Below are 27,841 nucleotides of genomic sequence, written 5' to 3' on the forward strand. Positions count from 1 at the left end.
AGCAGGAGGCACTTTATCCCAGGCCTCCTGATTCAGGGGTCAGTACTGGATGTTTTAGAATGATTTCTAATCAAGTTGTTCAGACATGTTATTACATATCTCTGAAGTTGGTGGGACTTGAACCTGGAGCTTGAATCTGGGCCTTCTGGCTCAGAAGTAGGGACACTATCACTGCACCCCAAGATCGTTCAGTACTGGATGCTTGATGAGCAGTCTGAGTGTTCACATGTGAACGCTTAATGAAATATGTTTTCAGGTAATAATTTCATTATCAATATATAGAAACAGAAGGGGAACAGAGAAAAAGATCCTTGTGAAACATCAATATTGACAACCCAGGAGCAGAAAAAGATTCCTCGACTAGTGGGACCTCTTGGAACCAGCTAGATGACAGTGGGGAAACATTGGAGCAGTGTGTTGTGATATATCATGTCAAAGGTGGCAGACTGATAGAGAAAGATCAGAAGGGGATACTTTAGCTTTGTGCTAGACGTAACAAATGGAATCATAAAATAGTTACAGCACAGAGTGAGGTCATTCTGAGGTCCGAGGAATCTGTGCCACTTCTCTCCAACATCAATTTAGCTAGGCCCTGCCTGCTCCTATAACTTTTTAAATTTCGTTTATCAAATTTATTTTTGAAAACTATGGATCTGTTTCCACCAGCCTTTCAAACTGTGTTTGGAATGATTCACTCCATAAAACTGTTTTTCCTTTGATTACCTAATTCTTTTGCCAATCACTTTAAACTCATGCCCTCTGGTTTTCAACCTCTCTGTCAATGGAAACAGTGCATGTACAATCTTTAAGCCTCTCAAGAGTGTAAACGCTTTTACCAAATCTCCTTTCAACCTGATCTTCTCTAAAGGAGAACATCTCTGATAACTGTCCATCCAATCCACCACTTCCTCAAAGTCAACCACTTGTTTACCCGCAATTCACTATAATCCCAGGTTTCATGTCATCTGCAAATTTCAACATTATGTGCTGTACAAACGAAGTCTAATTCATAGATATCAACCAGGAATATTATTACTGAAGTCTGGGGAATCTTATTGTTCACCTTTGTCCAGTCATTTGTGATTTGGTCAGAACCATTTCGTACTAGAAGAGGCATGGAAAGTTAATTGGAGGGAATTCAAACATGGACTTGAGGAAGATGGGCATAGTTTTGGGAGATGACATCAATGTCAAGGTCTTTGGCATGAAAAGGAATATTGGAGATGGGACAATATTTGCAAAGTATGATGAGGGTAAGGGTTTCTTTACTGAGGAAGGGGTGATGATGGTTGACTTAAGATTTAAAAAGGGAAAGGACTAGCTTGAAGAGATAGAATGCTCTATCAGCTAGTATGGGAACTAGGGAGGAAGCTAGATGGTAAGCAGTTGAATGGAAAGAGAGTTGGGAGAGTAGGAGAGAGGTCATGTGAAAATTATGTGCCCAGAGATGCCATGAAAAGATAGTATCAAGTGCAAGCTGCAAGTTCAGGGTTAACACAGGGAACTGTAAAGCAAGTTTTCTCTGGTAGGTTAGGGAAATTGCAGAGGGAGCGGATTAGATGGTCTCAATTTTAATTACCAGAACATATAAGCTCTTTTCACTTATTTTAAAGGCAAAATACTACAGATTCAGAAGATCTGAAACAAACAGAATGCTGGAGAAGCTCAGCAGGTCTGCCAGCATCTGTGGAGAGAGAAACAGAGTTGACATTTCAAGTTGGGTTATGTCTCTTTTTCAGAGCTGAAAGGCATTGGAATGTGTTTTATTTCTGATTTACTTATGACAGAGGCAGAAACCCAGAACAAAAACAAAAGGGATGTTCATGGTGAAGAGGAAAGAGAGATGGAGGTTTATAAAATAATGAGGGGCATGTATAGGATAAATAGACAAAGTATTTTCCTAGTGGTGGGGGAGTCCAGAACTAGAGGGCATAGGTTTAGGATCAGAGGTGAAAGATATAAAAGAGATCTTAGGGCAACATTTTCATGCAGGGGGTGGACGTGTATGGAATGAGCTGCCACAGGGATTGATAGAGGCTGGTACAATTGCAACATTTAAAAGGCATCTGGATGGGTATATGAATATGAATAGGAAGGATTTGGAAGGATATGGGCCAGGTGCTGGCAGGTATGACTAGATTGGGTTAGGATAGCTGGTCGGCAAGGAGTAGTTGGACGGAAGGGTCTGTTTCTGTGACTATGACTATGTAAAATGTGTGTAAATTAAGGGGTGAAAAGGGCATTATGGATCTACTGAGAGCCAAGTAACAAGACAAAGTTGTGACTGCATGTAGATGTGTGAGAGAGAGGAAGAGTGGAGGGCAGGGGGAGCAGGGGAAGAGAGAATGCAAGAAAAATGAAGAACTAACATAACATAATCAGTTTCTGAAGTTATTGAGCTCAATCTTGAAACCTTGATGCTGTAATAAATAGAAATTGCTGGAGAAACTCAGTAGATCAAGCAGCACTCATGATGAGAAAGCAGACTTAAAGTTCAGAGTCCAGTGGCTCTCTATGAGCATCAGAAGTAATCTTTGCAATAAGGGGATGGAAATACCGGACAGGGCACGGGACAGGTTCACGAACAGCGATCAGGGGACGGGTCCACCAAGAAGGAGCAGGTGTAGCAGGGCTAGATAGCGCTATAAAATGGTCCAGCCTGGGGACAGCTAAACCAGCGGAACACAATTACAGCCTTTCCAAACACAAACTGCTGGATACACTCAGCAGGTCTGGCACCATCAGTGAAGAGGCAAACACTGAGCTAATGTTTCAGGACCAGTGAGGCTTCTTCAAAGACTCTACAGCCTTTCGTGTTGTACTGTCAGCATCCTCCCTCACTCTCCTTTATTTATTTATTTATTTATTTCTCTGTCTCCCTCCCTCTCACACACGCTCAATGCCTGTCTGCTCACCTGCGCCTCGCTCTCCTGCAGCCACTCGCTGTGAACCAGCAGGTCGTACAGAACGTTCTCCTCTTCCACCGCCATCGTCACCAGCGGAAACGGCCGGAAGTGGGGGAACATTCATCGTGTGACACCGCCGGAAACAACAGTAAAAAAGGGTGGAGGGGGTGGTGGGTCCGTCACTCAAATGCGTCCGGCACATTTAAAATCGATTTTTTTTTCCGAAACGAAATTGCAAAAAGAGAAGCGGTGAAGGGGGTTGGGAGTGGGCTGAGTGTTGGCCGGGGAGGGGGGGAGGGAGGGGGTTTGTTTCTACCCTTTGTGACGGGCGGAGCTGATTGGCCCTGATACCCCCCTGTCTGTGTCTCGGGGCGGAGCTGATTGGCCCTGATACCTCCCAGTCTGTGTCTCGGGGCGGAGCTGATTGGCCCTGATACCTCCCTGTCTGCGTCTCGGGGCGGAGCTGATTGGCCCTGATACCCCCCTGTCTGTGTCTCGGGGCGGAGCTGATTGGCCCTGATACCCCCCTGTCTGTGTCTCGGGGCGGAGCTGATTGGCCCTGATACCCCCCTGTCTGTGTCTCGGGGCGGAGCTGATTGGCCCTGATACCCCCCTGTCTGTGTCTCGGGGCGGAGCTGATTGGCCCTGATACCTCCCTGTCTGTGTCTCGGGGCGGAGCTAATTGGCCCTGATACCCCCCTGTCTGTGTCTCGGGGCGGAGCTGATTGGCCCTGATACCCCCCTGTCTGAGTCTCGGGGCGGAGCTGATTGGCCCTGACCCCTCCCCCCTGTCTGTGTCTCGGGGACGGAGCTGATTGGCCCTGATACCCCCCTGTCTGAGTCTCGGGGCGGAGCTGATTGGCCCTGACCCCTCCCCCCTGTCTGTGTCTCGGGGACGGAGCTGATTGGCCCTGACACCCCCCCGCCCCGTCTGTGTCTCGGGGACGGAGCTGATTGGCCCTGATACCTCCCTGTCTGTGTCTCGGGGACGGAGCTGATTGGCCCTGACACCCCCCCACCCCCCCCGTCTGTGTCTCGGGGACGGAGCTGATTGGCCCTGGCCCTGCCCCCCCCCCCCTCCCCCCCCTGTCTGTGTCTCGGGGACGGAGCTGTACCCCGAGCTCGCGCGCGGATTCCACTAACGGCGGAAACATGGCGGCGTTCTCAGGTCAGCCTCTCCGCTCTTCACCGGCTGCTGTCGTTTTATACTTTATGTGCATATAGATAGATATTAAAATGTTCATGTTGCCTACACACCTCTCATACTCTCTCCTCTCTCTCGGAAGCGTCGGGCAGCTGAGGCCCGGGACAAGCAGGTTCTCCAGGGCCTTGGGTTTAAGGCCAAAACAACGGGGTTTACAACTAAATGTTAGCACCTCCCCGAGTTACTGAGCTGCTGTAAATGGTTTAATCGCTGATGGACGCTTTCCCCCGGGAGGCCCCACTGTTGGAAAATTTCTCGGTCTGAAAATGCCCGATGCCTCGCACGGACGTGGCACTGTCATTCCCCTTCGAGCGTTTATATTAAGAGCGGTGCTGGAAAGGCGCAGCATCCGAGGCCGCCGGCCGGTTTCTCCTCGCGCCCTTTCTCAATCCCAGCTCGCCTCCAAAACTCTCCTCTCCCATGATCTGCCTCTTTTTTGTTTTTGCCGCAAATCTCTCTGTTAATATCCGCAAGGTCGTTCATCTTCATTTGGTTCTAGATTTGGTAATGCGATGGTGGTGCTAAAGGTCCGACTTTTGTTTGACGCGCTTTTGGGATGTTTGCCGATGCTAAAGATGGTTTATTAATGCAGTCTCTTGTTGCATTAGGGCGTCATGTTGCGGCTGGACAGACCATTCGTCAGTCCACTGAGGTTGCTGCTTTCAATTCTGGCCTCCCTGCTATAGCTCAGATGTTGCGAAACTTGAAAGGGTTCGCAAAAGGTTTACAAGTATAGGATAGGAAGGTTTGAGCTGCAGGAAGAGGCTGAATAGTTTGGGGCTTTTTTTTTAAATCCCTGGTGTTTCAGAGGCTGAGGGGTGACCTTAGCAAAGTTTATCAAATCATGGATGGGGTGAATAGCCTCACCCAAAGTGAGGGAGTCCAAAACTGGAGGGTATAGAAGTGGCAGATGGAGTACAACGTGGGGAAATGAGCGATCATGCACTTTGGTAGGAAGAATAGAGACAAGGACTAATTTTTTTCTAAATTGGGAGAAAATTCAGAAATCTGAAGTGCACAAAGACTTGGGAGTTCTAGTCCAGGATTCCCTCAAGGTAAACTTGCAGATAGAGTCAGTAGTTAGGAGGGTAAATTTAATGGTGGTATTTATTTTGAGAGGACTTGAATATAAAAGCAGGGATGTACTTCTGAGGCTCAATAAGGCTCTGGTCAGACTTCATGTGAAGAATTGTGCACAGTTTTGGGCTCCATATCTCAGGAAGGATGTACTGGCCCTGGAGCAAATTCAGAGGGGGTTCACAACAATGCTCCCATGAATGAAAAGCTTAACATATAAGGAGTGTTTGAGGACTCTGCATTTATACTCAATGGAGTTTAAAAGGATGAGGGGGTGATCTAATTGGAACATACAAAACACTGAATGGCCTGGACAGAGTAGATGTTGGGAAGATGTTTCCATTGGTAGGAGAGACGAGGAACTAAGGAGTTGGCTGTTGAGGATCAAGGGGGTCAGAGTTACAGGGAGAAAGTGGGAGAATGGGGTTCAGAAACTTTTCAGCCATGATTGAGTCTGCTCTGCCATTCAATGAGCTTAATGGCCTAATTTCTGCTCTTATGTTTCAAGGTGAGACAGAGGACAGAAAAAGGACCTGAAGGGCTATTTTTTCAAGCAGAGGGTGATGTATGTATAGAACAAGAGGTGGTGGAGATAGGTACAATTACAACATTTAAAAGGCATCTGGGTTGGTACATGAGTTGGAAGGGTTTAGAGGAATATGGGCAAATAGTACTAGATTAATTTAGAATGTCTGGTTGGCATGGATGATATTTGATTTATTACTATCACAAGTACCTAAGTACAGTGAAAAGTTTTGTTTTGTATGCAGTTCAGATAGGTCATAACAAACAAAGGTTGAACAGAGCAAGGAATACAAAGTTACGGCTGCCTACCAAGTACACAAAAGGCAAGATCAACGTTAGATTTGAAATTTGGGATGTCCGTTCATAAATCTTAACAGCGGGGAAGATCAAAGGGTCAGTTTCTGTGCATTATGACGCTATGACACTCTGTGTATTTCAGCAGTTGTAATAGGTTTATATTTCATATGGATGGTACATAAAATTACTTATAGACTCTCGAAAGAAATGGGAACGTCCTTCCATACTTAATTCTGTTCCAGTGTTTCATTTAGCCACAATCCCATATTCACATAAAACCTACATGAAAGTGACACAAAACAAATAATTTCTGAATTGTCTTTTCAAATGCTGACAGATGTATATAGGATATCAGACTCCTAAGATGGAGCTCAGAAGGTTTGAAAGGATTGCATTTGATTTCAATGTTATACAATCTAGCAATTGTTTGGCTAATTATTCCATTAATTTAAATGTTGTATTTCTAAAGCACAAAACAATTGAGAATCAGAACTGTCATGAAATTATTCAATGCTAGCTGTTTGTTTATTTCCTTTATTGTTTGCTAAAGAACTGTTTTCTTTTTAAAGAGATGGGTGTTATGCCGGAAATTGCCGAGGCAGTAGAACAGATGGACTGGCTGTAAGTATGATTTCTTAGTTTATTCAAACCTGAATATTGTATATTATGAGGTCAGATTTGAATAAATTTTGCTTAAGTTTAGAAAGTCATTAAACATTAACCTAAGGATGGATTATTGAATAAAAGTATAATAATGGAGATTGTTAATTGGTCAATTCAGGAATTTGTTATCTAAGTAATTATGCCTGAATTGATTTTTTATTTAATAGAAGGTCTTGCTATCAGTTACATTAAACAAAGATCTGCAGATACAGGAAGCCTGGGAAAACAAAACAGGAATTAATGAGGGGTCTTCATACTCAAACATTAACTGTGTTTTGTCTCCAAAGATGTTTCCAAACCTCCTGAGTTTCTCAAGCAATTTCTGTTTTTGCATTGCTAACAGTTGTCCAGTATTTAGTAATGGCTTACAACTACCTAATTGCAAAATTAGGTGTGCCTAAAAATAACTGCTGTAAAGGAAAAAAAAATTACCTTCTAAAATTTCCTGTGTTGAGGTTGAAATACCTATTTTCTTTAACTATCTTATGTGAATCAAGTAGGGTCTGTTCTACCAGGGGTGATTAACTGCATCCACAGTCACCAATTCAAATGAAAACTGGCATCAATCAAGGAGGTCCGCTTTCTCTATAATGCATAATTTTAGGTTTTATAACAATCAATGCTATTATACCAAAAGTAATTTTGCAGTGCCGTGTCCCTCACCCTTTCCACTCGAAGATACAAACATTTCGCAAGCATGAAAATTAAGAAAAGAAGTTGGCCCTTTGGTCCTTTTAAGCCTGCTCTATCATTCAACAAGATCTTGGCTGATGAGAGTATTCTGTCTTTCTGCCCCATCCTCCCTTTTCTCTCATTTGTGAATCTGCCTACCTCGATTCTAAAAATATTCAAAGGCCTTGCTTCCACAACATCCTCCAAGAGTGTTCTAGGACACACTCAATTTTCAATAAGAAAAAGGATTCTCTTATCTCCGTCTTAAATAGATGAGTTTTTTAAAAAATCATTACTCTTAGTTCCAGTTTCTCCCACCAGAGGAAACACTCCTTTCAGACACACCTTGTCAAGACACTCTGTCAAATCTGCCAAACTCCAGTGGATTCAAAACTGGCCTATATAGTGTTTCCTCAGAAAACAAACTGCTATTCCAGGTTAGTGTTGTAAGCCTCTGAACTGCTTCCAATGCAGTTAAATTCTCCCTTAAAAAAGCAGACCAATAATATACACAGTACTCCCATGTCCTGTATAATTTAAAGATAACCTCCCCTACACTTACATTCAATTCCCCTCATAATAAACAATAAGCTAGTTTTCTCTCATACTCTAAATTTCCCTTTTCCATTAATCAGGATATTCTTTGCTGTCATTTTGGGACCACTACTTTTCATTTCATGCAGTAACGATCTACATGAACTGAGAGCATTCTGGCTACGTTTGCAGATGATACAAAGGGATCCAGTCGCTTTGGGGAGGCTGCAGAAGGATTTGGACAGGTTAGGAGAGTGGCAAAGAAATGGCAAACGAAGTACAATGTGGGAAAGTGTGAGCTCATGCACTTTGGTCGGAAGAATAGAGGCATAGCCTAATTTTTAAATGGGGAGAAGATTCAGAAGTCTGAAGTGCAGAGAGACTAGGGAGTTCTAGTACAGGATTCTTTCAAGGTAAACTTGCAGGCTGAGTCAGGAATTAGGAAGGCAAATGCAATTTGGATATAAAAGCAGGGATGCAACTTCTGAGGCTCTGGTCAGACCATATATGGAGTATTGTGTGCAGATTTCGCTTTCCTATCTCAGGAAGAATGTACTGGCCCTGTGGCATGTTCAGAGGAGGTTCCAGAAATGAAAAGCTTCATATGTGAGGATCTTTTGAGGACTCTGGGTTTATACTTGATGAGTTTAAAAGGATGAAGGGGGATCTAATTGAAACATAGAGAATAATGAATGGCCTGAAAAGAGTAGATGTTGGGAAGATGTCTCCATTGGTAGGAGAGACTAGGACCCAAGGGTACAGTCTTGGAGTAAAGGGAAGACAGTTTAGAACAGAGATAAGGAGAAAGTTCTTCAGCCAGAGAGTGGGGAATCTATGGAATTCATTGCCACAGAAGGCTGTGGAGGCGAGGTCATAGAATATATTTAAGACCAAGATAGATAGGTTCTTGAGGATCAAGAGTTACAGGGAGAAAGTGGGAGAATGGGGTTGAGAAACATATCAGCCACGATTGAATGGCAGAACAGACTCGATGGCTGAATGACCTAATTTCTGCTCATATGTCTGATCATTTCTTCTTCTGACATCTTACAGTTGTGCCACTAATTTTCCAGTGCAATTTTGTACAGCAAACTATTTTTTCTTTGGAGAACTTAACAAAATGACTTGCAATTCCTGATGCTGGACTGTTCTGATGTAGAAAACAGGAGACTGTAGGCCAGCTACTTGGCACCTATTGTGGGGCTAGTGTTAGCATCAATTATTAAAGAGGCTACAGGTGGACATTTTAGAAAAAGTCAAGGTGAACAAGAAAAATCATCGGTTTTCTGAAATGTACATCATATTTAACCAATTTTTTGGGGTTCCTTGAGGGTGTAATGTACACCATGGATAAACCTGCGGATGTTCTCTGTTTAGATTTCCAGAAAGCATTTCACAGAATGTTACTTAACTAGAAGGTACTATTTTAAAATTAGGGGTCACCTTTTTTGGACAAAAATTAGAATTTGAACATTTTGCCAATCTTGGAATATTCTGTCACAAGGCGGTGAAGGTGGGATCATTGAATATTTTTAAGGTGCATGATGATTTTAGTTAGGCAAAGAAATCAAAGGCTATTGGAGTAGAATTCAAAACACATGATTGGAAATTATCTTCTTGCATAACAGAGCAGGGTTAGGGTCCTGAATGACCTACTTCTGTTCTTAATTCATCTGTTTAGATGAATTGTTGCCCCTTCAGGCTAAATCAGAACAATTATTTTCATGTTACAACGAGTATATGCTGGATTTTTAAAATTGTTTGGTCGTAGTTATTCGTTATATATGTAGAAATCTTTCTTCCTAACGTAGCGATTTTCTTCAGTCTTCCAACAGATATCCAAGCTGAATCTATACCTTTGATTCTGGGTGGTGGTGATGTGCTAATGGTGAGTAGATTGCAGTGTTTAAGTGTGTCCACAATAATATTTGTTACAATTGGTTGTATTGGCCTGGTTTATATTTTGTTCATTATATACAATTCTGAAGAATACAGAATGACATCTTATTCAACTTAGGTGCTCACTTCTAACCTCTAACTTACAGGCAGCAGAAACTGGCAGTGGCAAGACTGGAGTAAGTACAGAATAATTTAATAACAACTTTTGAAAATATCATGTGTAAAACATAGTGAATGCTGATTAGACGCTATTAAGGTGAAATAAACAGTTTTCAGCAAATTTGAATTCTAGATGTCAGAGTTCCTGAAAGGCATTTGTAAAATTAATTGAGGTAGAATTTCAGTTACTGTATTGAGTACAATATTTTTTAACAAACATTTGTTTTTAGGCATTCAGTATACCAGTTATTCAGATTGTATATGAAACACTCAAGGACCATGAAGAAGGCAAAAAAGGGGGAAAAACATCTGTCAAGACTGGTGGTGCAGGTAATGATGCTAAGGTTGCTTTAATATGTAGGTGAAAATGTCCCATAATGAATGTATCTTTTTTGACTCCAGGAAAACAGCTGAAAAATGCATTCTCCTAATATATGCATAGTATTCTGACTTGGAAATAACTTAAGATCGCAAGATTTGGCATTTGATATTTTTGTTGCATTTAAGAATAACTCTTGACTTGTCCTATCCTAAATATTTATGACCTGTTGCAATTGAAATGTTCTTAGTTTTTGTTTTGAGTTTGAAAATGCTTTTTTGTTTGCTAATATTGTGTAAATGTAAGCTTTGACAAGAGCTCATATTCAATGAGATCATGTGCTCATGTTCAATCTTTAAGAATAAAGTTTTTAATATATTTATTGTAGCATGGTATACAAAGGACTGAAAGTAAGAGAAAATAAAAATCAATTCTGTGAATTGATCAATGACAGTCTTGAATGTTCAGATATTTTTAAGCAAATTCCATAGCGTATTTTTTAAGATACTTAGAATTTGTGATCCTGATACCTAGAAGCACGGCATACTGTCAATATTTTGAAACTTCAGTAACATAATTTGGGAATTTTATTAATGCATGCTCTTTTCTCTTCCAGTATTTAGCAAATGGCAGATGAACCCCTATGATAGAGGTTCAGCCTTTGGTAAGTTTTATCTTATTTTTGTTAAATGTTGAACATAAAGATGATGTATGCTAGTTTTCTGGTTGCTATTTTTGAGCAATCGCAAGAGCAAGTCAAGACATGAAAGTTTTAGGATGAAAATTTATAAAAATTGCAACTCTTGAAACTGTAATTTCATTAAAAATGCCCTATAGAGTTATTTTAATTAAAACTAATGTTGTTTTATTGACCATGAACACAAATGATCAGCTTTGTAACGTTTTTTCCAAATATGGTTTATGAAGAAAGCAGTCAGACATGTTCATGTTAATGGGAGGAATTTTGTGACATGTGAATGTAAATTGCCTTAATTCATATGAAGGGGAAATGTCTCTCTTTTTTTAATGTATTCCATATCCTGTTTTTTGTTTTTGTAACATTGCTTCACAGCATCCTAAATGAATTTTTCAAGGAATTAGTCCAGATTGATCAACTTTAATTGTTATACCACACTGGGGTACTGTATTGAAATTCAAACACATCTGTTCCCAGAGTTGTCACAAAAGTTAAAAACTCTATAGAAGCACAACATTTTTACAAAATTTCCCAATTTACCTGATTTTTCAACCTTGGCACAGGCTTCTGTACTTAACAAGAATTATTACTTATTAAAAGTGAATAGATTCTAGCAACAGAAACAATTGTAAATTATCAGCATGTAGAGTTTTTTAAGTTAAAATCTAACCTTCTTATAAAACTTCCTGTATGCTGATACACAGTGATGCTGAAAGTGCAGCAATCCCTTCCACAATCCTTATTTTTTAAAATAGTCCTTTACAACTTCATCCCTAATCAAAAATGAAGAATAATAAAAAGATGCAATAAATACACAATTACAGCATTATGGTCAACCATGCCCATTTGTCTTCTATGCTTCTATTAATTAAATTGCTATGCATCATCTCCCCTAATGAAGTGTATTCCATGTCTTGATAAACTATTTGGCAAGGATCAAGAGCATTTTGTTCTTCAGGGATCTTGGCCAGTCCTGAACCTGTTCTTATTTAAATAGTTATTTAAAGAACTGCTAAGTTCTTCCTTTTATCCTAATACAGAGAACTGAGCTATCCTTTCCTTCTTAATTTCTCTCCTAGACATGATGAATTGGTTCAGTAGAGACCAGGAGATGAATTAGCAACCCACTTCACTTTGAATTGTTTGGTAAAATTTGAATGTTTATCCTTGGTGACCTAACATAGTCTAGTTTACTTCAAATCAATGTATAATGCAGAGAAGGGAGATACACAATGCATAATTTAGCTCTGCATAGCACAGTACAAAGGGGCACTCTGGAGTTAACCTTCAAACTCTGCTTATTCATTTTAACAGGTTTGCACAAAGGGATGGTACAAGTCCGGAGCTTCCTTCCCCATGCTTCGTTGTTTAATATATTTTGAAACCAGTTGTGTTTCTTGGCTAAAGAAATTAAAGAATAAAGAACAAAAATATAGAAATGAAAGTGAAATTTAAAAAAAATTAGTTGTGATATAACTTGAGTGTTGAAACAGACTCGAGCAATTTAATAGACTATACTGTGACAGTGAAACTAGTATTACTTTTCCAATTTTAGCTTATTGCAAATGTGTTAATCATTTTGTTTTTTATTTTTCTCAGCCATCGGATCCGATGGCATGTGTTGTCAGAGCAGGGAAGTAAAAGAGTGGCATGGATGCAGGTCCACAAAGGGAGTGATCAAGGGTAAGTGTTATAAATTAGATGTTATTGAACCAGCTTCTATAATTAAAACTGCTGAAGTGCTCCAATGTTTGGATGTTGAGTGCAGCCTTAACATTTCTTTCTGAAGTTGTCTCATGAAAGAGTTAGTGCAACTTTTGAACAACAATCTTTTTCCGATGCTCGTCAAACTGTAGAATTTGAGGGAAAGTTGCCTCCCTTTCTGTTCTTGCAAGGATTAATTGACTCGAATTGGTGCTGTATCTTTTTCACTTACAAGTATACAACAAATAAGATAATAAGGTAGACCAAGTTGTGCATATTGTAACAGTTACTTGAAATATCAATGTTTAATAAGATTTACAGTGACTTAGAAATTCAGTAACTGGATCTTTCATGTGGAATTGTATTGAATTGTACAATCTTTAGTTTTGTGCTATGTTTTAAATGTGCATAAAACTGGCATTAATATGAAAGGTGCAGAAAATGGCTACACTGCTAATACTTCAGAATATATTTGAGGATTACCAACATTTATAATGAATGTGTTCTATTATGGGTCAAATCAGCATTTCAAAAAAGATTGTTACCTGGCTTATTTATTTCCAGCATTTCCAATTTTTTTGTGATTTTGGTATCTGACATTCACTGTTTTATCTATTCTGCTTTTGTAATCTTCCCTCTGAAAACTTAGATGAATTCTTTTCCAGCTCTTGTTCAATTAAAAGCTATTTAAATTTTCTATTAGTAAAAACTTCTATCAATTTTCAAATGAGTTTTGAAATGTAATTACAACATTGTTTCATTTGTCTTATCCTCTTTACAAACAGGCAAATATTACTATGAAGTACATTGCCATGATCAAGGCTTGTGTAGAATTGGTTGGTCTACCTCACAGGCATCACTAGATTTGGGTAAGTTATTTAACCTAAGTATCTTTTCCTGAGGTTACATCAGGACTAAATTGTTCATGAATTTGATGGTTAATACTTAACTGTTAAATAAAAAATGCATGGTATGTTCAGTTTTATCCGATGTGAAATTCTGTAGAAGTGGTAGTTATTTTAAGCACTACTGTACTTTTTCATACTGTATAAGGTACAAATATTAATGAGTAGTAGTATATATATTGAATCAATGTTCTTTTGCTGTAGCACCTTAGATAGTGTGTATATATGGGATTGAAACAAAACAAATCCTACTTTCTTAATTGCTGACTGAGCTTGCTGAGCACACAAACTAAGGTGATCTCATTGGTACAGCCCCTCCTGAAGGACGCTGATTCCTGTCGTCCACCTTGTGCCATCACCGCGCACCACCCCCCCCCCCCCCCCAACCACCATGGCAATATAGATGTGTCCCTACACCACCTGGACTGCAGTGTTTGGAAAAGATGCCTCGTCACCATCTCTCAAAAGGAATTAAGGCATGGGCAATAAGTGCTGGTTTTGCCATTAACCCTCACTTTTTTTTAATGTTTGATATTTTCACTATATAAGAACCCCCTTTCATAGTACTTTTACAATAGAGGTAAAGGTCTGGCTATCTCAAGCACAAACTATTCCTTTTCGAAGGTAATGTAATGTCAGTGGGCTAGTGATCCAGAGAACAAGGATAATGTCCTACGTATGAGTCTTACCATAGCAGGTAGTGAAATTTGATTAGAATTAAGATACCTGCAATTAAAACCTACTTTAATGGTGACCATGATTGTTGCAAAAGTCTGTCTGACTCAGTAAAATTAATTACGGGAAAAAAAATTGTCATCCTCAACTTGTCATCTAAAAATGAATCCAGATCCCCTTTCATGTGGTTCACTCTTAACTGCCCTCCTGTAATGGCATCAAGACAGCATTTGTCTAAATTTGGCAAGTCACTCTGCTGGTATTTACCTCTTACAAGATCTAACAAAACAAATTAAACTGCAGGGACGGCCAAGGCACCTGACTAAAGGCTATAATAAAACTTCTCAACTTTAAAGAGCAATGTTAAGTTTAAATCCGGTGACTTCTCCTATATCGGCATCAGGTGGCATTGGTTTCCTGACATCGGTGCAGCTTCTACCATATGATCCAGTCACCTACATCCATGAGCTTGCTGCCATGTGATTAGCTATATCCACCCCACACCAGATTTCCAACTTCCTCTGGTCCCACTACCAAACTCTGCAATGGTAGGACTAATACATACTGTCTTTTTTTTGTGAAACCAAATATGGTGCTTAAGTAATTTTTTCCCCCACCTGGTCAATTATCTATTGTGTCCCTAACAATTTTTGCATTACAATATTGACTATACTTGCAAAGTGCTACATTGGTTGCAAACCTTTGAAACATCTAGTGGTTATGAAGAATGTGTTGTATAAATGCAGCTTTTTTTCCTTAAAAGATTATTCCCTTGGGTATCCTTTCTTCCTCTAATGACAAAGGCTTGGGTCATATGTACCCAGGTCTGTCATGTCGCTTTTTCAGGTTACTAATTTTTTAAGTCAATTTTCAAACGTATGCATCACTGGCAGGTCCGAATTTTTTTACCTATCCCAAGTTGTCCTTGAGAATGTGGTGCTGAGCTGCAACCTTGAACTGCTCCAGTTAATGTGCTGTGGCTAGATCCACCACGCCTTAGGGAATTTCAGGATTTTGACCCAACGACAGTAAAGGAACAGTGATATGTTTCCAAGTCCGGATAGTGACCGGCTTTGAGGGGAAATTGCAGGTAGTGGTGTTCTATGTATCTATTGTCCTTGTCTTTCTAAATGGGAATAGTAATGGGTTTGGAAGATGGTGTGGGGCAGATAGAGTTTAATTTAGATAAATGTGAGGTGCTGTATTTTGGAAAAGCAAATCAGAACAGCACTTGTACACTTAAGGGTAAGATTCTGGGGAGCGTTGCTGAACAAAGAGACCTTGGAGTGCAGGTTCATAGTTCATTGAAAGTAGAGATGCATATAGACAGGATAGTGAAGAAGGCACCTCCTTTATTGGTCAGAGCCTTGATTGTAGGAGTTGGGAGGTCATGTTTGCGGCTGTACAGGACATTGGTTAGGCCACTTTTGGAATATTCCGTGCAATTCACGTCTCCTTCCTATCGGAAGGATGAGGTAAAACCTGAAAGGAGGACACTGCTAGGGTTGGAGGATTTGAGCTATAGGGAGAGGCTGAATACGCTGGGGTTATTTTCCTTGGAGCGTCAGGCTGAGGGGTGACCTTCTAGAGGCTTATAAAATCATGAGGGGCATAGATAGGATAAATAGACAAAGTCTTTTCCCTGGGGTCGGGGAGTCCAGAACTAGAGGTCTTAGGTTGAGGGTGAGGGGAGAAAGATATAAAAGAGACCTAAGGAGCAACCTTTTCACAGAGGGTGGTACGTGTATGGAATGAGCTGCCAGAGGAAGTGGTGGAGGCTGGTACAATTGCAGCATTTCAAAGGCATCTGCATGGCGAAATGAATAGGAAAGGTTGAGGGGGATATGAGCCAACTGCTGGCAAATGAGACTAGATTAGTTTAGGATCTCTGGTTGACATGGATGAGTTGGACTTAAGGGTCTGCTGCTTCACTGTACTTCTGTATGATTGACCTCTGGTGAATTTCTGGAATGCATTATGTAGATAGTGCTGCTAATGAATGTTAGTAGTGATGGAGGGACTGGATGTAGTGCCAGTCAAGTGGGCTGCCTTCTCCTGGGTGATGTCCAGCTTCTTGAATTGTTCTTTGTGTTGCATCAACCACAGTGGAGAGTATGCCATCATACTCTTGACTTGGACCTTGTAGATGGTGGACAGGCTCTGGGGAGTCAGGAGGTTACGTATTTGTAACCCCTGACCTGCTCTTGTAATCACTATACTTACATGGCAAATCCAAGTTCAATGGTAATCTGCCTGGATGTTAATGGGAGTTCAGTAATTGTATCATTGAATGTGAAGGGGCAGTGGTTAGATTGCCTGTCGTCTTTTGGAGATGAGCATTACCCGACATTTGTGTGGTGCAAATGTTAGTTGCCGTTTGTCAGCCCAACCAGGATATTGCCCAGATCTTGTTGCATTTCAACATGGACGACTTCTATTTACAAAAATATATATTTTTTTAATCTTCACCATTGTTAGTTTCTATATATGAAGAAATTCCAGTAATCATGAATAATTTTCAAGACCAATGCAAAGTGAGCAATTAATATTTTCACCATTCCCACTAAGTATTTGGTAAACATTTGTATTCAGTCTGTTATGATCTAGTAGATCACAGTGCTGCAGCAGGTGGAATTTGAACCTGAACTTCTGGCACAGTGTCAGGGGCACTAGTACTACACTGCTAGTCAAAATGTGTGGTGCTGGAAAGGCACAGCAGGTCAGTCAGTATCTGAGGAGCAGGAGAGTTAACGTTTCAGGCATCACCCCTTCGTCGGGAATTCCTCCAATGCTTTTCAAGTGCCGCCCTTTTCAACTCTGATTCTCCAACTCTGCAGTCCTCACATTCTCTGCAAATTTTATGTTGATATTCCTCCAGTAGATTCAGCATTCATGTAGATATGACATGAAGCTGCTGTCCCATGCACCCACAATACAGAAAATGTTAAGTGTCTGTTCAACATTAAGTGAACTTTAGTGTGTGCTAAACAAATTTGCCAAAACAAAGTTAAGAATTTAATTAAATATGGAGCATCATTGCTTCAAATTTTAATTATTGTTCAAGATCTTAAAGTTGACAAATTAAAATGAAATTTAAAAACAAACTTATCTTTTCTCTCTCATCCTCTGTTCCTGTCTCTACTCCACTTTGGTAATGAGTGTAACATCACACAACTCATTCTTATTTACAGTTCGTAGTTTAGACCCATCATGGCTCCATCAAATGCCTTCAAAAAGATTTGGCTGAGGAGACGCACAGTTGCTTGCCCTGCTCTCTCAGGTTGCAGATGTACTTTGACTTGCTAATAACCACAAGTCACATTTCATTTGATCAATTCAATGGATAATACCACTTAATGATGTGGGAACATGAATTTTGAGATGCACACAAATGTTTGAGGTGCATACTTTTTGTTAAGAAACATCGGGTTTATTCCGATAGCTCAATTTCCGTCCTCTTAGGTGACTCCAGATCACTGGAGCAGGGGGGTGAAAGAAAGCATTTTTGAGAGACTGCGAAGGTCTGATACACAAACATACGTGGGACCAGCCTGGAATGTTTAAAATTCTGATGGACTCATTTCTTGCTGCCATGAACCCTCTGCAAATGTTTCTGATCCTGAGTTCAGGAGTGAAGGGCTTATGCCTGAAATGTCAACTGTCCTGCTCCTTGGGTGCTGCCTGACCTGCTGTGCTTGTCCAGCACCACTCTTTTTGACTCTGACTCTCCAGCATTTGCAGTCCTCACTTTCTTTTAAATAATCTTCCCCTACTACACCACACAGCCCCACTAAATATTTTAAAAACTTTTAATTATACTTCGATGATTTGGCAATTCTGACTTCACGTGATTGCAAATGACTTTTCTATTACTTCTACGCTAGTCAGTAATCCTGTTTTTTGTTATTCTGTTGGTTAATCTTAAATCGTCACTTCTGATCATTTTCAAACACTGTACTAAACAATGACACAGGTACAGTAATCTATATTAGACCAGATACATATTGATGAATCTATAGTCTATCTGATTCTTGTATCATTTTAAAATTGTTATAAACATCTTTTTGGGCAGAGATTAAATTTGGGAACAAAATCCATCTTTAAGCAATCAGGTGAGAATCGTTTCCCAAAGCAAGAAGATTAAATTATCATCCACAGTGGCATTGAGGTTTATTCTTGGGTTTGATATGATACATATAGAGGAGATGTTTCCAATTGTGAAGGAGGCAAAAACAAGGGTCCCTAATTATATTATAATCATGAATAAAATTGTGGTGAGGGTGTTTTGATTGATGAATGTCCTTGATTTAACAGCTGATCTTTTTTTTTCTGGGGAATTCTGAACAGGTACTGACAAATTTGGCTTTGGATTTGGTGGCACTGGAAAGAAGTCCCATTGCAAACAGTTTGACAGCTATGGAGAGGTACTTGCACTTAGCCCTTGCTATCACAATGAAAGTTGAATGCAATTCAACATGGTGTGGCTTTGTTTGTATGTTGCAGTTCTGCTCATGACTCTTTTCATGTTACTTTTTACGTTTTAGGAATTTACCATGCATGATACCATTGGATGCTATATCGATCTTGATAAAGGAAATGTAAGCTTTTCAAAAAATGGTAAGCTTTCCCCAAGATGTTCTGCATTTACTGCTCTTAATTCAAATATGCTGGCTTAAAAGCAGATGTGAGTCTCTGGTGTAAGTTTTTTATGGCTTTTATAATTTTCCTGCTCCTCAGTCTCTCAAATGATTAACTTTTCGTAATGCATGACTTGACATAATGGACGATTGTATATCTGGCCATCTCTTATTATTAAACTGTATGTTTCAGTGTACAGTTAGATAATGTGGCCACTAGTTTATTTTCTTCCCCCTCGTACTGTTCCTCACTCTATTCCTCATTTGCCGTATATCCTTGAAGGAAATTTGTGAATGGAAAAATTATTAGAAGAATCTCAATCTTGTGTAATGACTGAAACTTAATTGATAGACACAATCCGTTTGCTTTAACACAGATTGTTTAACACTCTCTGGTTATATCTCAATTGTAAAATAACTATTTATTGTTTTTAAGAGTTGTTTTGTTTTTTTTCAGGGAGAGACCTTGGACATGCCTTTGATATTCCTGCTCATTTAAAAACCCAAGGCTTATTTGCTGCTTGTGTTTTAAAGGTAATTTTCTCCATCACTTGAGACAAATTTTATGACTCACAAATAGTCCTGATAACTAAAAGTCTTTGTTGTTGCATCCTAGAATGCTGAACTTAAATTTAACTTCGGTGAGGAAGAATTCAAGTTCCCACCAAAAGATGGTTTTACAGCACTAAGCAAAGCTATTGATGGCCATGTTGTAAAGTCGCCACATACCGGTATGTTAGAAGTAATATGTTGACTTTCCAACTCCTTTGAGTAATTCAGAAAATTAAAATGTTAGGTGATCTCTCTGCAATCTATTAATCTATATTAGCAATCTAGCTACATAGCTTTGATAAAACTTGTTTCTAATACTACCAGTTAGGCCATTTGGGCAAGGACTTAGGAGTTTGCGACTGTTTGGTTAGAATAGTTCAAAATGAAATTGAAAATAAAATTTCAAAGCTATCTTGGTACAGCAGCAGTTATGTTCCACTCATATCTTCTGCATGTCATAGGAATATCATGGAACTGGAGAAGACATAAAGGCAGTAGGCTATCCAGCCAACTTGCGTTCCTATCTGTGATAGTCTACATGTGACTCCACGTTCTCACCAATGTGGTTGACTCTTCAGTACCTCTGAAATGGCCAAGAAAGCTGGTCTCTTCAAGGGCGATCAGGAATGGGCAGCAAATGTTGGCCTTGCCAGTGACGTGGGGGCAAGTTGCCTTGCCACATTCTAAGATGTATATAAAATACAGCTATGTATAGGTTTACTGTTAAGACATGCCTATTTTGTCAGAGCACTGGAGCTCAGGTCGAATTTGCACAAATATCCACAACCCTTGAAAAGAAGTATTATTCAAATTACAGAGGAAAAAGATATGGTGGAGGTTTGTGAGCAACAAGATTCTCAAGTATTGTCAATTTGCTGCAGTTTGACTTAGTTGTTTAGGTAGGGCTTACTTCGTGTGGCAATGTGGGAGGGAAGTGTGGTGTGTATACCTGTGCCATGTCTGGATCAGGTTGGGTTGTATTTGCCAGTTAGTGCATTCCTAATGATTTTCATTTTGCATATTCTGCCCTTAGAAAAACATTATCTCATGCCGATAAAATCTGTGTTCTCTATTTTACTATCTTAAGTGTTCACAGGCAATATATTTAAATTCTTTTACATAGATTGTACAACTTTGGTTATATAAAAAACACTCTGAACTAACAGACTTCTCCGACCAGGTGAAGGTCTCAGCCTGCTCAGCCCCACCGAATTCATCTCCACGTACCTCCCCACAACATTAGGGACTCCACCTCCACCAAGGCTGCTTTTTCCATGGCTCCCAATGCCTCATCTTCACCATGGACGGCCAGTCCCTATTCACCTCCCTTCACCATGACCAGGATCTCCAAGTCCTCTCCTTGCTTCTTGTCCTGAAATCCCCACCCCTACCCTTCCACTGTCATTCTTATCCATTTGGCTGAACTGGTTCTCACCCTCAACAATTTCTCCTCCAGACCAAAGTAGTAGCCATGGGCACCTGCTTGGGGCCCGAGCTCTGCCTGTCTCTTTGTCGGCTAAGTGAAACATTCTATCTTCCACAGTTAAACTGGCAACACTACCCGCCTTTTTTCCTCCACTACTTTGACTGCGTCTATGCCATCTCGTGTTCCCATGAGGAGGTTGAACAGTTCATCAACTTCTTCTTCAACACAATCCACCCCGACCTTAAATTCACCTGGACCATCTCTGACACTTCTGTCCCCTTCCTGAACCCCTCCATCTCCACCAACTGTGACCAACTCCACAGACATTTTCTACAAACCCATCAACTCCCACAGCTACCTGGATTACACCACCTCCCACCCTACCTCCTGCAAAAATGCTATCCCTTATTCCCACTATCTCTGCTGCATGTGCTCCCAGGAGAACCAGTTCCACCACAGAACATACCAGATGGCTGCCTCCTTTTTAAAGACTGCGATTTCCCACGTGGTTGATGCCCTCCAGCGCACCTCATCCACTTCCTGCACCTCTGCTGTCGAACCCTACACTGCAACAAGGGCAGGCAGAACCCCACCCCCACCCCGGTTCTCATCATCTATCCCACCAGCCTCCGTATACATCGCGTCATCCTCCACCATTTCTGCCACTTACAAATGGAACCCACCATCAGAAAGTTATTTCCCTCACCACCCCTATCTGCTTTCTATAAAAACTGTTCCCTCCGCAACTACCTCGTCAGGTCCACCCCCCCCTCACCACCAGCACCTTCCCCTGCCACTGCATGAATTGCAAAACCTGCGGACGCCACCCCCCCCGCCCCCCAAAAACCTCCATTCAGAGCCCCAAAACAGCCTTCCATATCGATCAATATTTCACCTGGACTTCCACACCTATCATTTACTGTATCCGATGCAGTCGCCTCTACATTGGGGAGGGGGGGAGGTTTCCTACTCGCAGAGCCCTTCAGAGAACATTTCTGGGACACCTGCACCAACCCCCAACCACCTTTCTCCCCCCCCCCCCCCCCCACGTCGTCGAACACTGCTACTCCCTCTCCCACTCTGCCGAGGATGTACAGGTCCTGGGCCACTTCTATTGCCGCTCCCTTATCACAGGATGCCTGGACGAAGAACACCATCTTCCAGCTCCGGGAACCACCAACCCCATGGTATCAATGTGGATTTCACTAGTTTCGTCATTTTTCCCTCCCCCAACCTTGCCCCAGTTCCAGCCTTCCAGCTCAGCACCGTCCTCATGACCTGTCCCATCTGTCCATCTTGCTTCCCACCTATCTGCACCACCCTCCCCCTGATCTATCACCTTTTACCATGCCTCCATCCACCAATTGCACTCTCAGCTACCTTCCCCTTCTCCTCCTCTTCGCCCCCCCCCCCCCCAAACTTATCTCTCAACCCCAAGGCTCCAGCCTCGTTCCTTTTGAAGGGCTTTTGCCCGAAACGTCTATTTTCCTGCTCATCAGATGCTGCCTGACCTGCTGTGCTTTTCCAGCACCACACTCTTGAGACAATTAGCAATCCTCATCCATGAGCACCAATTAGCCACTAAATGCCATGACCGTCTGTCCCTGAGAGCCACACACTGATGATAAGGACCAGAAATTCAATTGGAACAATAGAACGATCATAGGACAACCTAAACAGAGGACAGCCAGAGAATTTCAAGAAGCGTGCAACTCATCCACAGAATCCATCAACAAACACAGACCTAGACCCAAAATACCGGCCACTACAATGAGCAATTGGAACCAGCACCCTGAAGCTCCAGAAATGGAACCAAATAAATTCCAGAAGAGAGAGTACAGCAGCATTTCACACTGAAGATGTCACCTAGACAGGGGATGAAACATCTGTAAATCAACTTCCCAGCTCAGCGAACTTAGTCACAAATATGGCAACTGGCATCTGAGCTACAAATCTTTATGCAAACCTCGATACCATGTAATTTGGACCAGCAACCAAAACAAAATGAGTTAGATGGGTAGGTTTTAAGGGGCATTTTAGAAGAGTAGAAAGTAACAGGTGTAAGGAAGAAATTCTAGAGCTGTAAACAGTTGGCAAGTGACACAGTAGCTGCTCCTAATGTTTTGAATGCAGAGATTTCAGAGGGTTTTGACTGGAGGAGGTTACGTAGAGAGAAAGGAGCAAGGTGACAGAAGCTATGAAAATAAGGATAAGAATTGCAATGTTGAGGTTTTGTTGAAACTGAAACCTCTGTCGGTTAGTGAGCATGCTAAACAGGACTTGGTGCGAGTTAGGATAAGGCCAAGGAATATTAGGTAAGGTCAGTTTCTACGGAAGGTGGAAGATGGGAGGCTGACCAGGTAATCGATTAGAAAAGTCATGTCAAAATTAACTAGCAAATGGGGAATTAGTTGCTGATTGACGCAGTGAGTATTAAGAATATTTTTAAAGCAGAGTGAGATAATGAGATGAGCAAGTTCACAAGTGAACCCAATGTAGTTGAAGACTACTACCTGAATTGAAGGAAAACCAAAACTTGACAACAGTGAGGAGGAATTCCAACAGCCTCAATGATACCTAATGTAGTGTTTTTCCAAAACAAAATGCTTTGGATTTCTAATGTCTCAAGTAAAAACGAAGTGCTGGAAAATATGAACAGGCAACACCTGTGGAGAGGGACACTGTTAAAGTTTTAAGTCAATAATGTTTTGTCACAACTATTGACCTCACTTCAGGATTCTTGAATTAAATAATAATTCTGGATAAATCCATGATTGTGAAATTTCCAGATGTTTGGTCATGACTTTGGCTTGTTCATTCTGTAGGTGGTTGAAAATGTCACTGAAACTGTAAACTAAGAGAATTCTTTCAGACCATACCTGATCATAAGTTATGAGAGAAACAAATTCAGTGATGTTCATTCTTTTCCAGGCACAGCACAAGTGGCTCAAACTAAAAACTTACCAAATGCTCCAAAGGCACTCATTATTGAACCATCAAGGGAACTGGCTGAACAAACCCTGAATAATGTCAAGCAGTTCAAGAAAAATATTTCTGATCCCAAACTAAGGTAATTTGTCTTCAAAGCTTTTGCCCCTCTTTTCCCCCTTACCCCAGCCATCCAATAAATAATTGTACTGTTGAACCAACTGTCCTTTACTTCTCAGACTATCACAAATATTGGCCTTAATGGGATATCTGGTTGGTGATGCCATTGCCCTTGAACATTCTGAAATCACAAATCATTTCTATTGTATTTAATTTCAACTGTAATTTGTTCTATCCTGCATCTTTGTCCAGCATTCCATTAACTCTGCGACTACATTGCATTATTTTCAGTTATTTTGCTTGCGCAGGAATGAGAAGTTTCTGACACTTGGTAGAATTCTGACTTTTGGTCAAAGAATGTGTCAAATTTTTGTTTGTCTTATATATTTACAGAGTCAATGCATAAAATTGTCAAGCAGTCATTTCCTCAAGTGGCAGTATGGCATAAAAATATGCTGATAATAAAGCACCTTTTTGTGTGTTGAAATAATTCTGTGCAAGTATTGTTTTGTAAATGTTTAACAAAATGTTTTGGTTAGACTGCATTCCAATTGGCAGTGTGCCCAAAATGCTTTGGAACAGTCAAGCTGTCAGTTACGTTTTACGCATGAATCGTCAGTGGAAGGTAACCAAGAACATTTTTAGTTTCTTCCTTTTTTGACTTACCCATCCGGAGAACAATTCCATAGATGCTATCAGCCCTCCAACGTTACTCGTCATTGCATATCTAGAGAAAACTTTACACCGCACATTGAGAAAATATATCTCCACATAGTGTCATTTCATTTTGCAGCTGTGTTCACCAGATAGTCACTGAAATTAGAATCCCAATTTTGACTTTCTCTTCCTCTGACTGCAAGGTTTTTATTTTGTTGCACCAACTCATTCAGAAAGGACAGGGCGCTTTTGTCTCTGATTTGATCTTCACAGATATATATGTTCAGACTCAATAGTACAAGTGCTGATTTTAAAGATAAATGTTTTGGTTAATTTACAACAGTCCTTTTGGGAAACTACGAAACCCAACTACTGAACTGTGTTGTACTCTTTGTTCGTGCATGCATAGTCTTATTTTGGGACACTCTCTTGTTCTGTTTTAGGGAGCTTCTGATAATTGGTGGTGTTTCTGCAAAAGATCAGCTAGCTGTCCTGGACCAAGGAGTAAGTATTCACTTTTTTACTCCCAAGAAAATGTGTTGATGTGTACATTTATTTGTGATTTCGCTGAACAAAGTAACATGGAATAAATTTATGGTACATGAGTTAAAAAAATTCAACAGGAGTTGCAGTGATGTTCTGTGCACAGCAGTACCAAGCATGTGCTAAAAGTGGATTGTGATGGCCTAGGTCGTGAATGGTGTGTGAATATAAATAATTCTCCTTTCCAAGCACTGATGAAACCCCAAATTTTGTCAGTCCCAAATTTTATTTTCTTTTAAAACAACTTCTATTTCCTAATATATGCTACCATTAAACAATTATTGTGACTTAACGGAAAAACAGTTATTATTTTCAATGTATTTTTAAATTTCCATAGCAAGCTATTGATGTAAAATATAGCCATTGCAAATGTATTTTTACTGTTTTTGCTTTGTTAATCTGCACAATTTTCTTTCGGGACTACTTAAAACCAATCACTGCCGAACATCATCTACTGCTAATGAATAGATGTTTTGAGAAACTGTGTGTTTTTAACCTTCACTTTCCTCATTATAAATGCACACCATCAGCCCCACCAACAAAAAAGGCATCTTGTTGACATCCATTTCTTCCTGAGGCTGTGTTCTCTAATTATTATCTAGATCTGCAATTTCATTCCCTAAACCTTTCTTTTGGAGCTTTCCTTTGCCTTTTCCTAACCATTCCATTTTGCATAAAATATCCTTTTGCTGTTACTACTCCCCCTCCCAATTTCGCACCACAATCATTTGTTCTCCCTCACGAGCACCCATCTAATTCCCTCTCATTTTTGTTCAACTTTATTGCTGTACTCTGATTCTCTTGCAGTAAGGATCAGCATACTGTTGACCTTTCTGATTTCTATCTGCATCTGTGTATTGACATTGACACTTACTGCTCTCTTATAAGAAATACTCTGCGTGTCGTCTTCCTGCCAAAGTTGATAACCTCTCACTTATCCATGTTATATTTAAATTGCTATGTACTTACTGACTAATTTGTATGTACCCTTTCTAAGACTCTATGCATCAGCCGTCTCCTAATTTTGTCTCAGCCAAAAACTTGGAAATATTCCACTTACCCTCCTCCAAATCCCAGTAGGCTCAGGTATGCCCGTCGACCTATGCTGTTTTCTTTCTGATGACCAGTGCTCAATCCATGCCAGTATATTACCCTTATTCCATGCACTCTAATTTTGTATGTTAACCTCCTTTCTGGGACCTTCTCAAGCTTTCATGATGTACAGTTTTGTGTTCTCTTACAATTGTGTTAACCCCATCTTTAAAAGAGAGGTTAAATTAATTTATGCGTTTTATCACTTCACTCTGAAGACAATTTATTAAGAACAAAATTTGGCTTTGTTTTGGTAATGTTTTTATGTCTTTATCAACATTAAATTTAAACTTGAGAGCTTTGACAAAATTTAACTGAATCTATTACACGCCGTCAACATGGTTTATTTGGATCTCCTTAGTTTGTAATACTAAGCTATTAATGTTTTATTTTTCTCAAGGTGCCTTTCTTGAAAACCACATTTTCAGCAATTATTCAAGCTTCTAGTTCTATCCTACATTTGAAGTCTTGATGGCATTAAATTACAAATAAATGAATTTTTTGGCCTATTCTCCAGGTGGATATTGTTGTCGGAACTCCTGGAAGAGTAGATGACCTTGTCTCAACAGGAAAACTGAATCTGTCCCAAGTTAGATTCTTGGTGTTGGATGAAGCTGTAAGTGTTTATTCATCAAAACTGAAATGCTGTCACTGCCAATCCTGCAAATTGAATAGCATCTGTGCTCATCTTCACCAGCACTTTTTCATAACTTCACATACTATCTGTAATCTCTGTTTCAATCAAACAGCTTTTAGTTACTTTTCATTCTGTTTTCTAAGCTGCAAGACTGATTTCGGGTACCTGTTAAATGAATATGACAGACTTACAAGACCCGACTGAGGCCTCACCGCTTTCGAATTACACCTGTGGCATATTGATCAGAAAGTTGCAATTGACGAGCCAATGCTGCTACCTAGGGCTCAATACTTCTGACACTAAGGAGCCAGTATGGATTTGCATTAATAGTCTGTTAAATTTGAATGAGTTACTTTTGAAAATATTGGTGTGAAATTTTAAAATGTAAAGAGCCAACGGTCAATTTGTAACTTCACAATGGGAGGCCCTCTTATATAATTTTTCAAACTCATGATTTTTTTGTACTATTTCTTCACTTTAGAACCTTTTTAAAAATCTGATTAACCATATTAAAAAGTAAAATGTATGAATTTGAGATGACTTACCAACATTTTGAGTGTCAGACTTTAACGTTTTTCAAATTGTGAAATGTGTACAGAAAAGGGATTTTTCCAGTGCCGTTTTACTGCTGAATGTTCAGATTCTCTGGTACCATGACTGTCTCCTTTTTGCCTGCACAAGCCTGTGCTGCTGGGTTTCAAGGTAGCTGTAATTCTTACCACCAGGATATTTATCCTGTGTTGGTGGTCTGTTGCACTGCTGCCCACAAAACTTAGGCCAACATTTTGTTCATTTTTCAGAAATACTTAGATTAAGTGTTTTTATTTTAAAATGGTGTAGACTAATCTTACTATTATGGGAAACAGTTTAAGCATTTTACCATCCTATACCTTACAGTAAAAACAAAAATCAAAGTTTTAGATTTTGTCCAATATTTATTTACACAAAACCCTGTTTTATTTACCTTAGGTGTGTTAGCATTGTGTTGACATGTTTTTCTTTGAGTCAAAGGG

The 27,841-nt window shown here is 40.1% G+C and overlaps 2 protein-coding genes across 4 annotated transcripts in view; one reads left to right on the forward strand and one right to left on the reverse strand.

The window, feature by feature from the left end:
• Positions 1–3,045, reverse strand: part of nbas (NBAS subunit of NRZ tethering complex) — a 248,990-nt gene extending 245,945 nt beyond the window's left edge. For all 3 annotated transcript variants that reach the window (XM_072561955.1, XM_072561957.1, XM_072561954.1), the window contains exon 1: positions 2,916–3,045. In XM_072561955.1, the coding sequence (XP_072418056.1) occupies positions 2,916–3,026 (111 nt within the window). In that variant the 5' untranslated portion in view covers positions 3,027–3,045. The remainder of the gene's footprint in view (positions 1–2,915) is intronic.
• Positions 3,046–3,958: 913 nt separating this feature from the next.
• ddx1 (DEAD (Asp-Glu-Ala-Asp) box helicase 1) overlaps positions 3,959–27,841 on the forward strand; it is a 38,624-nt gene continuing 14,741 nt past the window's right edge. The window contains exons 1-15 of the mRNA XM_072561958.1: positions 3,959–4,074; positions 6,579–6,630; positions 9,703–9,766; positions 9,924–9,953; positions 10,167–10,266; positions 10,872–10,919; positions 12,552–12,635; positions 13,442–13,525; positions 18,584–18,660; positions 18,781–18,853; positions 19,331–19,407; positions 19,490–19,604; positions 23,783–23,921; positions 25,000–25,060; positions 26,709–26,807. Of these exons, the coding sequence (XP_072418059.1) occupies positions 4,059–4,074; positions 6,579–6,630; positions 9,703–9,766; positions 9,924–9,953; positions 10,167–10,266; positions 10,872–10,919; positions 12,552–12,635; positions 13,442–13,525; positions 18,584–18,660; positions 18,781–18,853; positions 19,331–19,407; positions 19,490–19,604; positions 23,783–23,921; positions 25,000–25,060; positions 26,709–26,807 (1,119 nt within the window). The 5' untranslated portion in view covers positions 3,959–4,058. The remainder of the gene's footprint in view (positions 4,075–6,578; positions 6,631–9,702; positions 9,767–9,923; positions 9,954–10,166; positions 10,267–10,871; positions 10,920–12,551; positions 12,636–13,441; positions 13,526–18,583; positions 18,661–18,780; positions 18,854–19,330; positions 19,408–19,489; positions 19,605–23,782; positions 23,922–24,999; positions 25,061–26,708; positions 26,808–27,841) is intronic.

Source organism: Chiloscyllium punctatum, chromosome 3 (genome assembly GCF_047496795.1).
Source record: "Chiloscyllium punctatum isolate Juve2018m chromosome 3, sChiPun1.3, whole genome shotgun sequence".
NCBI classification, from domain to species: Eukaryota; Metazoa; Chordata; class Chondrichthyes; order Orectolobiformes; family Hemiscylliidae; genus Chiloscyllium; species Chiloscyllium punctatum.